The following is a 14765-nucleotide window of genomic DNA, read 5'->3' as shown; positions in this document are numbered from 1 at the left end:
CCTAGTTAAAAGTGATAAATTGTAGTGTCTTTTTAATAATGATTATAAGTTGGTTAATAAGGTTAGATAAGTATCAAACCTAAAATGTAATCATAAAGAAACTAAATTTCAATATTAAAATAATATTTTTACTTCTACTTATAAAGTTATCTCTTTAATTTTTAACATTACTTAATTTATTTGATTTAATATATTGTTGTATGTAAACCATTATCAATTTAAAGCTACAACTTTTGAACAGTTTAGACAAAATACTTAAATTGTTAATTTAAATATAACATTACAAGGTCAACTTCAATATAAATTTCAGTTCCACTTAAAAACCCAAAGAATATTTTATGCATAGTTAAAAATAATAAATTATAGTGCTAAATGCAAAAATTAAATTGTAATATTAATTTAACTAAAATATTTCCTAAATATATTTTTATAATCGTTAAAAGTTTTCAAATAATTAGCTTAAAATAACTTATAATAAAATAGTTAAAAATAACTCTATATAAATGATTATATTGTTACCTTTAAAATCAAAAAAAAAATTGTTTGATGTTTTAAGTAATTAAAATGATAGAAATTAAAACGTTAAGCAAATAAATTTTAAAAAATTAATTAATAATAACTACAACTTTAAATAACATTAAACTATATATTATATTTTATTTTATTCATAAGTAACCCGCGGGTAGAAGTCATTCAAAAGATTGAGGTTATATAGTTTTAATAGATGTATCTATTATCATATAATTCAAAATAGAGTAAATTACATGAATGGTCTCTATGGTTTAGAGTATTTTGCATGTTTAGTCCCTGACTTATTTTTTTTAACTTGGAAGATCCCTATTATTTGTTTTTGTTACGCACTTGGTCCCTGTCTTACCTAAAAATACTATTTTTTTTCCTTGATTTTCTAATTTATTTAAATAAACACACCCCAACCCAACCCATTCACCTTACATTACCTTACCTACCCCACAGTTTTTCCCTATTTAAATAATAATCTTTTTTGGTAAGACGTAGATCAAACGTGTAACAAAAACAAACAGTAGGGACAAAGCGCATAACAAAAATAAATAGTAAGGACTTTCAGAGTTAAAAATAAAATAAAGACCAAACACGCAAATCACCCCAAACCATAGAGATCATTCGTGTTATATAAACGCTTCTTCGCAACGGACGGGCATAGTATAAATTAAACATTGGAGATCTATTAGACGAGTCGGTATGGGTCCAACGAGAAGCAACGGGGGGTGAGGTGGCACCCCTCAACGCCGTTATAACACGGGGAACACCGCCCCCCCTGCTCGTTGCTTCTCGTCGAGGTGAATCTCGTTGCGGTGGCGACGGGAAGAAACGAAGATAAATTAAAAAAAATGACCGTTTGATTTGCAACGGTTTAAAAAAAAAAAGTTAATTATTAAAAAAAAAAAACATTTTATCCTATAAATACTCTCATTTTATTTAAAATTTTCACACACTTTCTCTTATCCTCTCTACATACTTTCAATTATCTTCAAAAAAAATATTGATCCTTTCGACTCGTCCAATGATTCAGATGACGATATTTTTTTTAGGATGATGTATCATTATTACACTACCGACCTGCTACAACCAGACCCAGCCCCGCTACTAACAAGACGTGCAATGTTAAACAGAAATCGTGAGGAAGGATACGAACATCTATATCGCGATTACTTTGCGGATAATTGTGTATACGGGGCGAAGGACTTCAAAAGAAGATTTCGTTTGAGTAGGGATGTGTTCTTACGAATCGCCAACGCCTTGGAAAGTCGGTATCATTTGTTTACTATATTTTTATACCAAATAAATAAAAATGTACTACATGTTTCTTTAATTTTACAACATATGCAATATATTTTTAAACTATAGTTAATTTATGTTGAGTTACGAATTTTTTCAATTAAGATATGATGCTAGAGGTAGACGGGGGTTTACAACGTTGCAGAAATGTGCTGCGGCCATTCGTTTGATGGCTGTGGGGGAGTCACCCGACACCATGGACGACTATATGAGAATGTCCGAAAGAACCGCAAGAGAGAGTTTGTATACATTGTCAAGGGGTGTTGTTGAAACTTTTGGAGATGTGTATTTGCGGAAACCTTCGTTGCATGATTTGCAAGAATTGTATGCGGCGCATGAAGAACGTCATAGGTTTCCCGGAATGATTGGAAGCATTGATTGCACACACTGGAAATGGAAAAATTGTCCGGTAGCATGGAAAGGGCAATACGCAAGTGGTCATCACGGATCACCTTCATTGGTGTTAGAGGCTGTCGCTTCTCAAGATTTATGGATTTGGCATGCATTTTTTGGGGTTGCGGGTTCCAACAACGACGTCAACGTTCTTGATCACTCGCCAATATTCGACGATCTTTTGAACGAAAAAGCCCCGGATGCTCCTTTCACGGTGAATGGAAACGAATACAAATATGGCTATTACCTTACAGATGTAATATATCCTCAGTATTCCACATTCGTGAAGGCATTCCGCCACCCGGTTGAAGAACGAGACAAATTTTTTAAGAGAAGACAAGAAGGAGCACGTAAGGATGTGGAACGTGTTTTTGGAGTGCTGAAGGCGAAGTGGCATATAGTTGAACATGCAGCACGACCATTGGATTTAGAAACTTTACGATATATCATGTATGCATGTATCATAATGCATAACATGGTAGTAGAAGATAAAGGGAGAAATATTGCACACTATATCCCAACAGAGCCCAGACACGTTCAGTTTCAACCAGGAACAGCAGATTATTTGCATCGCGTTGTTGACATTCATGACGCAAATAAACACAGACAATTTCGAGAGGATTTGGCGGATTATATCTTCTATGGTAACAATAACGATAACGAATAGCGTTGTCTTTTTTTTTTTTGAATTTAGATGTTATTTCTTTTTTGTTTTTGGATATTATGTGTAATTTAGCCTTTATGTTAATTTTAATCTTTAAAAATTTTTAATTTTTTTTATAATTTTTAAACATTATGTTTTATTTATTATTTATATTTAAAAAATATTTATATCAATTTTAAAAAAATCGAAATAAATTATAAAATAAAAAAAAAGTATCAAAAAAAACGAAATAGTAAAAAAAAAAGAAAAAAATTATTTATTTTCAAAAAGTTGGTGTTGCATTTTGTTGTCCACTTGATGTTATAACACCATTTGCTTATGTGGCATGTGAGGTTGTGTTGCACCTTGTTGCCCACACCCAATGCTCTTATAGAAACATCTTATGTTTAGAGTTACTGTAGACAAATATTAAAGTCGATAGCATTAAAAGTGTGGTTAACGACAAAATCTTTTAGAGGGCAAATTAGTATTCTTGACGAGCTACAAGTATTGTAACTTTCATGAAGGCCGACTATATAAGATATTAGATACTGTCGTAAGTACTTACTTAGATTCCTATAGAATATTAAGTAAGATTCATAAATTTCTTTCCAAAAAGCCCTCGTGCTCCAACAACTTCGAAGACAAGGGTAGGTTAATGATTCAGGTTTTTAATGATTGATAGTTGATTTGATTAGTTGATACCACATACATCCACTTTTCCACTTTTTCAAATGCTAAAAGGTCACTTTAGATAATCGATAAATAAGAACATTTTTGTCACAAATTGAGTCCAAAATTTATACTCCCTCCCTCCTTCCAAATTCCAAATGGAAACCAACCACTCTCTCTGCCTTTCTAACAACTTAAGTTTTCTATTTAAATAAAACCGAATCAAGTACTCCATGGATCAGCCTCTGTCCTAACTTCCGAGGGCTCCACCACTTCCGTCTCGGTTGATTCCGATTCCGATTCCGGAGCTGATTCCGACGTTTCACCCGCCTCCTCACTTTCCTCCACTCGTCCCCACCTCCCGCCAAGAGCCACCGCCATCATCTCATAAATCTTTCCCCCCAATTCCGCCGGACTATCAGGCTATTATTATTACAAACAAACAAAAATTTAATCCACAATTTCACAACAATGTAGAAAGAAAATCAATCTTTTTTTAAAATAAAAAAAAAACTTACAGTGAATCCACTAGAGATCAAAGCCGTTTCATATAACAACTCCACAGCCCTTTTTGCTTCAGTACTTTCTGGTGCATTTTTACATGCAGCCTAAAACATTTATATATCAAGTTAGTTAATAATAATAATAATAATAATAATAATAATAATAATAATAATAATAATAATAATATAATCGATAAATAAATATGTCATAACTCAAAAATAGAAATGTATTTACGTTTAAGTCCTTGATGATTGGATGATCAGGGTTGACTTCCATTATTCTTCTTCCTCTCATGAATTCCAAGGTTGATGTGTCACCAAGTGTTTGTGCTCTCATTAGCCTGAAAATTCAATTCAATTCAATTAATAAAAAATTTATAACCACAAATTTTTTTAAAATAAAATAAATAAATAAAATAGCAACCTTTCCATATTAGCAGACCAGCCAAATTTTCCAGAGACAAGGACACAAGGGGAAGAGCTCAAACGACTTGAGATTTGTACTTTTGCTACTTTATCACCAAGTTGTTGCTTCATCCAATCACAAAGAAGGATATACTCTTGCTTACTTTCTCTTTCTTTAACCTCATCTGTGTCACCTGCAATGTGTGACCCAAATGACCATTTTACCCCTACACTCCCAACAAAAACAATTCACACAACACATTTTATTAAACACTTACCAAGCTCTAGATCTTCCTTGCTGACATCTACAAACTTCTTCTCTTTATAAGTCTGAAGATTCTGAATTGCCACCTCATCAATAGGCTCCACTAAATACAACACCTAAACAAAATAAAAAAAACATTTAATCATCCATGTTTATAACTTATATAAGTTATAACCTAAATAGTCAAGAAAGATTTGATTAATTTAAGATCCATAGATTACCTCAATATCCTTCTGCACTAATTTCTCCAAGAAAGGTGCTGACCTGGCACTTTGCAAGCTGTCAGTTGCAATATAATATATTGCATTTTGTTTCTCATCCATGTTGTCAATATACTGATCTAGACTTATTAATTCCTCTTCACTTTTAGATGAGAAAAATCTCAACAATGGTGTTATTCTTTTGTGATTTCCAGTGTCTTCAATGCATCCTAACTTCACAAACTTGCCAAAATTCTCCCAAAACTTCCTATAATCCTGAAATAAATCGATCCCATTTGAGTTCATGATTCATATTAAAGAAAAACAAAAAAAAAAAAAAAAAAAAGAAAATGTTTGATTGTTAACCTCTTTGTTTTCACTATCTGCAAGTTCTTGAATCATGTCAAAAGTCTTCCTAACAAGTCTCTTTCTCATTATTCTTACCTGGAATACAAGAAACAAAAGGTTTGTAATACTATTTATATTAAATTTAAGTCTTTAATCATTTAAAGATGTGATTTTTAAACGTACAATTCGACTTTCTTGAAGAATTTCTCGTGAAACATTGAGTGGAAGATCATTTGAATCCACCACACCCTTTACAAAGCTCAAGTATCTTGGAAACTGCATATCAAGATTTTATAAATTAGTCACTTTTTTATATAATTATGTCATGATTTTCACATGTTATTAAAAAAAAAAAAAAAAAAAAAAAAAAAAAAAAAAAAAGACTTACAAGTTCACCATCAAAATCATCTGAAATGAATACACGTTTCACATAAAGACGAATATTTTTTGTTTTGGGATTTACTACATCTTCATTGTTCATTGGAGCCATTCCAGGGATGTAAATCACACTTCTAAACTCCACTTCACCCTACAAAAAAAGTAAACAGTAAATAAATATATAGATTTAATCATTTAAATTTAATAAATCAATCTAGAAAATGTAAGAAAAAGGTAAAACAAATACCTCTGTGGTGAAATGAGTGTGTGCAAGAGGATCAAGAAACTCATTGAATGTCTTCTTGTAAAACTCACTGTATTGATCTTTTTCAATTTCTTTAGGATTCCTCATCTACATTTCAATTATATAAATTAACAAATTGTTAATCAAAAAAGTGGCTCAAAAAGTTTTATTTTTTTTAAATCACTTTTTTAACTTACCCATATTGGTTTTGTCTCATTGGCCAATTCCCAATCCCAGTATTTTTCAGTTTTTGTTTTCTTCTTCTTCTCACCCTGGAAAACAAGCATTACTTTTTTATATAAATAAATCATATAAAAGCAACAAAATTTCATTTATAAGCTTAAATTAGACACTTTAGTTTTTTAGTTTTTACCTCTGATGGTGTTTCTTCACCCTCTTTTGGTTCTTCCTCCTCTACCTGAAAACAAATTTCAAATCATATATACTTTTAGCTATATATTCATTTTGTGGGTCCCAAATCATAACACAAAAAAAGTAAAAAAAAAAAAAAAAAAAAAAGAATAAAAACTTACCTCAACTGTTCTTGATTTCTCTTGCCATGTGAAAATCGGGAAAGAAACAAACTGTGAGTAGTTTTTCACCAAACCCTGAACTCTACTTGGCTCAGTAAACTCGTATTTATCATCATCCTATACAAAACAAAATAAAACATTAATTGGATTTGAAATAAATAAAATAAAAGCAAAAAAGATTGAAGTTTGTAAGATTTGAAGGACCTTTAAAAAGAGTGTTATTTCTGTTCCTCTACGAATCTGTTTTTCAGGATCAGTTTCTTCTCTGATTACATATGAACTACTCTCAGCTGCTGCTTCCCAAATGTATTGTTTGTCTGACCTTGGACTCTTGGTGGAAACAATCACCTGTTTTTATAAAATATTTAGAATCATTTTTCATTGACAAATTAAGAAATTAAGAAAATGGGAAAAGGGTATTATGGACCTTTTCAGCAACCAGGAAAGCCGAATAGAACCCAACACCAAATTGACCAATCAAACTGTTATCATTTCCAAGATCCTTGTTCTCCTACACAAAAAGATTCAAGATTTTATACAATTAACCGATTAACGTGTTAATGATTTATATAAAAAAAAGATAAAGTACCTTGAGAGCATTCAAGAACTTTGAAGTTCCACTTTGAGCAATGGTTCCAAGGCAGTCTATTAGTTCTTCTTTGGTCATTCCAATACCAGTGTCTCTACAAAAAGGGAGAAAAATGGTTTTATAAATCTCTTATAGTTTATAAGAAAAGATTCAAGAATCATGAAAAGTAAATAATCTTACGATATTGTGATTGTCCCTTTTTCTGGATCAGGTTTAATTCGGATTTCAAGCTCACCAGCATCTCCAAGTAATGAGGGATCCGTTACACTTAAGAATCTCAGCTTATCAAGGGCATCGCTTGCATTACTGAAGAAGGTTTATCATTAGAACTTTTGTTTCTAAAAATGATAAAAGATGGAAATCAAGCATGAAACGTGTAGAGATGTTTTTACCTCACAAGCTCCCTGAGGAAAATTTCTTTGTGGCTGTATAAACTATGAACTATCAGATTCATTAAGCGAGAAACCTGCATCCAGAATTTCAAATTTTCAAGCTTCATAAGCACTAAAAAGTTTTGTTCGAAGTTCGAACAAGATTATGAAATTATGTCATAGATAAAACAAATGGATAAGAAAGTATGAAATGAACTAACTTCAATTTCAATCAATCGAAATATCGACAACATCTTTCAACCGAGAGAGTTGATTAAAGATAACCCTAAAAAATTATGAAATTGGGTATAACCCAATTTCAAACCGGATAACTAATGAAATTGTAAGAAACCGACCTCCGCTTGGTATTCATGCTTCTCGCCGGAAGCCTCAGGGGCTTCTTTTTCAGCAACGGCCGAAGCCTCGCACTTCACCACGACACTACTACCTCTTTTGTCGACTTTCCACTTAAGCCCAGAGCAAGAAAAGCTGCTGTTTTTCAATTCATTTTGATGGAAAAACGCACTTCTCAAAGACAGACGATTATGGGTGTTGTTTCTAGATGAAAAGAGTGGAGAATAAGGGAGTGAGGCTACAGAAGCCGGGGTTAAACTTCTGCTCAAAACAGGAGCCATAACACTGAAAACCCTAAAAAGAAATTCTGTTCAATTGAGAGGCGATAGTCGGAAGAAGGAGTGTGATGGATTAAAGGGGGCCGCAAAAACCCTCGAGGGTATGAAGAGGGGTTTTAGGGGAGATGAAGAGGATTCTAGAAGTTGGCCGGCTATTTTTGGAAGTTTTCCCTTCTTGAATTGTAAGGTGGAGATGGTGCCATTTCATCATCCTTCACATTATCTTCAATAATCATCAAATTATTTTATTTTTATTTTGTTTACTTTTGTCAAACAACAAATATTTGTTAAATGTTTACATCTTACAAATGAAAGCAGTTTTATTGCTTAATTATGTATAAGTATTAACTTGAGAGCTTGTGATTAGTTATATGGAAAAAATGTCATTACAATGAGGTTTCTCCGCTTTTGATGAATTATGTTTAAAGATTACCACTTGGAACCGTTTTTTGGTGCAAAAGGTTGAATGTTGAATTCATATGAATAAGACGTCAAAGAGGTAATCTTAGATGGTATGAAAAATTGATGAAGCTAGAGTGTTGATTGGGTATTGTAAAATGAGAAAGAGACATGGTGTCATTTTAGAATATATACAATTTGGAAGGATAAAGAAAAATCCTTTCAGATCAAGTCTTTAATAGCAAAACATAATTATGCTAGAACCTTAAATTTTGGGTCAATTGTCACATATACATGGATAAGGATGAGTCAAAGACAAATGAAATTGAAAGTTTTAAAGAATTCGACATCAACATTAGTGTTAGGCAATGTAGAAATGCAAAGAAATATGCATTAAATGAAAATGAAGGAAGGTTAAATTCATATTATGAAAAATTAAGGAGTTATGATCATAAGAATTTGATATCTAATTTGGATTCAACGGTAAAGATGGATATAAATATTATTCTAATTCAACATTAAATTTTCCCAAGATATATGTATTGTGTGAAAGGGTATAAGGGATGGTAGGATTTGAGAATGTAGAAAAATAATTTGTGTAAATAGTTGTTTTTAAGAGCATTTTTAGGGGGCTTATTTTTCCACCAAAACTTTTTGATCCATCCATTGATATATAAGTTCAATGACAATTATACCCTTATTTTAATTTTACCTTTTTTTTTTTGTCAAACCTAGACCCAACAGTCTACGATAAAACATAGATCTAAGTTGGATTTTCATGTAACATGTGGAGTTGCAGGTTTTTAGTATGTGGAAGTGTGTGTATCTGTCTTTACTCCCAACCACTTCTGAGTACCACTTCTTCACTTCCACAAAACCATACATTCTAAATGTTTACATTCAACTCTATTAGAATCAATGGAAAATTGGAATACGAAAGTAACAGTATCTCAATTTCTAAAATCAAAAGTGGGCTAACAGTTTCCATTCATACCCTTTTATGATCAATACAAATGAAGTAAGAAATAGTTACAACGTGAACCAAGCAACAAAATAATCGTTTCAGCAGCCAAACAAGAATATGATTGAGAAAGAACGAGAAATTAAAATATAAAAACGGGTTGACCCGAATGACGTTCACCACGTCTGTCAAAGACCGTATGAAACAAATGGAGCAAGTTTAGAGATATGAAAAATAGCAATGGATTCAGGTTCGTCATATCAACGATTCCATTCACAAAAAAAAAACCCACTAATAGGGACGTCATCAGAACCAATGGTGTAAATGGAGTTGATGGTTTGTTTCCTTTCCCTTGACTCCCTTCCATTACTCCATTGCTTTGAGGTATGTTCCATTTCACATCTATATCAGAATTGTAGAAGCCGACAATACATGACGGTGGTGTTTTGATCGGAGACAGAGTTTACAGACAAACTCATCTAGGTTATTCATGGCTTAAGTAAACCCATAACATTTCAAATCGTGAAGGAGGTGATCAATTTTAGAATATTTCTAGTTATTGTTGTTTGATCGGATAAGAAAACGAAGGATTTTTTTTACAGTGATTTGAATCTTAATGCACAAAGATATCTATGTGTGTAAATGTGTGTGAGAGAAAGAAAGAAAGAAAGAGGGGGATGGGAGTGAACTGTGGACGAGGTTTGTAAAAAAATGATGGATATTTCTTTTACTTCGATTACTATAATTAAAAAGGACATAATCGTAAACACATATATATTTCAGTGGATATATAAAAAAGTGGTGTGGAAGAATCAGCTCCCCATTTTTAGTGGTGAGTTATTATACGATATTAGGTAAGGACTCTAAAAATTAAATGTATACTCTTGTATGGGTTGTAGTGTTGGAATAATGTTTAATGTCAACTAATTTGTAAGACTTTCCATTAATAGTAGAGTTTTTTTAGGAGAGATATATATAAATAATTTATTAATTGTTCATGAGATGGTAAATCAATTAGAAAGTAGTTTGGAATTAATTTAGGATAAATTCAAAGGGCTTTGACTAAATGTTAATTATTCAATAATTGAATAATGGAAAGTTTTGAGTCCCTTAAAAAGGGTGGACGAAAATCTCTAAGGGATCGTCTCATGCGAGATAGAAGGAAAAAGATTTGAATTTTAGATAAAAAAATAGATTATTTTATTGTTATTTTTATCTAGTTGTCAATTCAAATCAGCTTTCTTTCCAATCATCGGAAACTATAAATACCTTTTACTAGCACCTCATGAAATCGTACCATTTTGTAATTGTTCATGTTATTTAGGTTAAAGTTTCTTGTATGTTTTAGTTGTTCGTTTGCCTTAGATTAATATACTTGTTTTCGCTGCCAAATAAAAATTTAGGGAAGTATATAGAAAACCTATCAGTTGTATCAAAGCCAATATTTTTATATTTTATATGTACTACATAAATTTTTGAGTGTTATGGTTTTAAAATTGGTTTAAAATGTTTTTGATACTTATCTCCAAAAGGGTTTTGATTTAACCTAAGGTATTATCTCCGATCTATTAAATTTCCAAGATCCAAGATAATTAGAAAGCTTGGAATTTTTTAAAATCAATTAAGGGAATTTTGAAATCATGGAGCTTCCAAGATAATCTTGAATAATGTTCATCAGTTATTTGAAATCATTTCCATATCCGGAAAATCTTAGTATTTAATGGTTAAGGCTTTTAAAGGGATAACTAATTTAAATAGTTGAAATTATTTTGGTAATATATGTAAAATCAAAATCTTATAGATATTTAAATTAAATTAATCATTATCATGATTTAAATATTTAATTGGTTAATTACTTAGACATGGATAATTAGGATTAATAAGTTAATTTAAATTTTATATATATATATATATATATATATATATATATATATATATATATATAGGGTTAAGTTATTTTGTTTTCACTATCTATTGTGTGGATGTATGATTGATTCTGGACCAATCATTTTAGTTATTTTAAGAAAGTAATTAATGCATATTATATGTTGAAGATATAATAGATATTAATTACATATTCAGCATTTAATATGCATTAATTACTTTCTTAAAATAACTAAAATGATTGGTCCAGAATTAATCATACATGCACACAATAGATAGTGAAAACATTTGAACCTAAGTCTATATATATATATATATATATATATATATATATATATATATATATATATATATATATATATATATATTGGATTAGGTTATTGTGTTCTAACTAATTATTGTGTGGATGTAAGAATGATTGTGTACCAATCATTTTAGTTATTTTAAGAAAGACATTTATACATATTATTAAATTAAAAAAATAGAATAATACCATTTAATTAAAAAAAAGGTAAAAATGTACATTTCTATTGCTTTCAAATTAGGAAACACAAATTTAAAAAGGGAATTTTCAGATTTTAAAGGATTTTGTAATCATAATTTTGAATTCTGATTTTTTTTTCTTAATTCTATCATAATGTTATTTTGTTAGAATGATGTTCTATGATATTATTTTGTTAGAATGTTATTCTATTAGAATATTAATGAAGAATAATAAAATTCTTGAACCTAAAATTGAATCATAACAACATTCTTATATATTCATACACATCCAAACTTAAATACAAATTCATAAATATTTTTACATACTAATACATTTTAATATAATTGTATATATTCTAACATAATGTCATCAAAATAAATAAAATTCTTAAGAATAACATTCTCAAATATATAATTATTGAATGAATACACTTAATCTTCTTTAATGGTCTAAATAATTGACTTGTTTACACTTAATCTTCTTCATTGTAACTTGTTATTGAACTCAATTCCAAGTCTTTCTCTTGTATGATCAATCGTTGATTCCTTCTTCAAGCCATTCTGAAAGAGTAATTCATTACCAAATGGAAAAGAAAAAATTAAAGTCCTTTGTACAAATCTGCGGACTTGTGAATTGCACCAAAACTCATAACGAAGAATTGTAGAAAATGCCCAAATCACATAGGAAATATCGAGATTCCATTCCAACATAATTAAAATTCAAGATTAAATTCTTGCAGAATTACCCTCACCCATTATTATATATGAATGCAAAATGGAAATTTAGAATCTTAAATAAAACAAAAAAGTGAATGTATGATGTAAGAAAGTATTGTTTGATGTCATGTAACACCAAATTACATCAGGATATGTACATACACAATAATTTTCTCGAGAGTATGATGTTGAAGATGATCAAACCATATATAAACAAAATTACATTAGAAAGTTTCTAAACACAGTAACTCTTATCAGAGTATAATGTCAAGTGATCAATATACATGTAAATCAATTTTGGTATAGTGTTCAACTACTTGTCATAAACATAGTACCCGATAATCACAAAAGAATGGGTAGTTTTTCTAATCATTCCATCTAAAGTTTAAAAACTCTACCATTAGTTCATTCAACAAGCATTCTTCGGAATTTATAGTTGTACAAGGTGAGGAAATTTGTCCCCCCCCCCCCCCCCCGAACAAAGCTCAGATTTGGTACTGACATCTAAAGTGATTAGCCGAGCCCTGAATGGAATTGATGTGTTCAATTTAGTAGTTAGATGCAGTTATCACAAATCTATATCGGGAAACATAATCTTAAATTCTGAGATTGACCGTTATCCATGTCTCGAGTTCATACATATATCATAGAATGAATGGATAGTTGATGACTTATCTAAGGGTTGAATCTTGATTAGATCAAGAGTTCGGTAGTTGTATTAGATGGCTAACTCTCTGTTGATTATTGGAGAAGTATTGGTCCTCGTATAGTTGATGACTTGTCCAAGTGGGAGACTGTTGGAAAGAGTGTCCAAGGTCATTAACTATTGATAATATTTCTAATAATAACAGTGTAACACTTGCATCCTGGTATGTTTCTTCCTTGCCCTTATTGTTGTTTATATTGCATTTTTGGTCCTCGAGTTGTACGCGGGGCGTACCACATGGTACGCTTAGCGTACAAGTTGTAAAGCAAGTACGCGGGGCGTACCACATTTTACGCTTAGCGTACTCATGCGAGGCGGGATCGGGACTCCGGGCACGTACGTTGGGCGTACAGCCTTGTGCATGGGGTGTATATGTGAGATGTTGAAACCCTAATCTAGGTGTTGTACCCTATATAAAGACCTTAAGTCCTCATGACAGATCTTCTTACCAGCCTCCATTGCCACATAAAACCTAAATTCGATCCTTCAGTTTCTTGGTGGTGTTCTTGAGCTTATAGAAGTTCTTGATGCTCATTATTGGTATTTGTAAAGGAAGTGGTGAATCTTGAAGTTGTCTTGCTTGGTGGAAAGGCCTTAGATCCATAATCATATCCTCTTGTGCAAGATTTCTAATGTATCAAGTTTGAACCTTGACTTATGAATGTCTAGATCCCTTCATTTTGTGCTTTGTTATGCTTTTGGTCCCTTTTTGGGTTGATAAGGGAGGGAAATCGTTTTAAGGACTTATTACTCCATATTTGAGTTTGGATTGGACTCTTTGAGCATAAAGGTGCAACCTATATGATTTATTTGGTCACATGCATGCATTAAGTCACTTATTAAGTCCCTTTTAAGCTTAAGAGCTTCATTTAGACATGCATGAACGTAAATTTGGCAACTTTACGTGGTTTTCCAACTTAAGGAAGTCATATTTATGTTTTGGGGCTATTTCTTAAAGGATTAAGGACTAAAATGAAGTTTTGGCTGAATGGGTGAGTACGTTGGGCGTACAAGCAGGTATGCTTAGTGTACAAGCCCTCAAGCGAGTATGTCGCGCGTACGTGCTGAGTACGCTCCGCATACTTAGTCAGGTAGGCTTCATATAACTGGGCTTCGGATTTGGGATTGCCTTTGGGCTTAGTGTCTTATGGCTTTTTTTGGGCCACATGAAAATAAGAGTTTGGAGTAAGGAAAAATTAGTGGGCCTTAGGGTAAGGCCCATGTAGGGATTTGGGCCCAATTTGGAAATTTGGGCCATAATTGGGCCTTGGTTGATTATTGGGCTTTTGGGCCTTTTAGGTTGTAAGTTTGGGCCTTAGTTTTGGACCAAGCTAGGTTAAGGGTAAAATGGTCTTTTTACCCCAAGTGTGGATTATGGTTATGATTTGGAACCCAAATGTTAATTGGGTGTTGTTTGGATTATTTATCTCGGGGATTCGTTAGACCAACAACCAGGGATTTTGCAGTGAGATTCAATAGTCGAGGTGAGTTTCCTCACCATGTATAGCGGGTCGAAGGCACCAATGCCGACCCATGATTTAATATATTAGAATACTTATTGTTTGTGTGACATTAGTATGTGTATGTGCTTGTATGTTTTCTGGGCGGGGCCATATGTTTA

General features: G+C 31.7%; 2 protein-coding genes across 2 annotated transcripts; one reads left to right on the top strand and one right to left on the bottom strand.

Moving 5' to 3' along the window:
• The first annotated feature begins 2179 nt into the window (after nt 1–2179).
• On the top strand, nt 2180–2878 carry LOC145098197 (uncharacterized). The gene has a single exon (XM_079035860.1). It carries the CDS (start codon nt 2180–2182, stop codon nt 2876–2878), a length of 699 nt encoding a protein of 232 aa, XP_078891986.1.
• A 702-nt stretch (nt 2879–3580) lies between these two features.
• CR88 (Chaperone protein htpG family protein) lies at nt 3581–8141 on the bottom strand. The gene is made up of 19 exons (XM_079038469.1): nt 7719–8141; nt 7384–7457; nt 7172–7297; nt 6992–7085; nt 6830–6913; nt 6607–6750; nt 6403–6519; nt 6243–6287; nt 6067–6141; nt 5873–5977; nt 5636–5776; nt 5431–5523; nt 5266–5343; nt 4921–5175; nt 4713–4815; nt 4454–4628; nt 4265–4370; nt 4045–4134; nt 3581–3949 (listed from the first exon to the last, which is right to left on the bottom strand). The coding sequence occupies exons 1-19, from the start codon at nt 7995–7997 to the stop codon at nt 3749–3751; spliced, it is 2385 nt and encodes a 794-aa protein (XP_078894595.1). The 5' UTR covers nt 7998–8141; the 3' UTR covers nt 3581–3748.
• Nucleotides 8142–14765: the final 6624 nt, after the last annotated feature.

Source organism: Lactuca serriola, chromosome 4 (assembly GCF_051521515.1).
Source record: "Lactuca serriola cultivar US96UC23 chromosome 4, Lser_US96UC23_V15, whole genome shotgun sequence".
NCBI lineage: Eukaryota > Viridiplantae > Streptophyta > Magnoliopsida > Asterales > Asteraceae > Lactuca > Lactuca serriola.
Note: the sequence above shows the minus strand (reverse complement) of the source record. Positions and strands in the feature narration are given on the sequence as shown.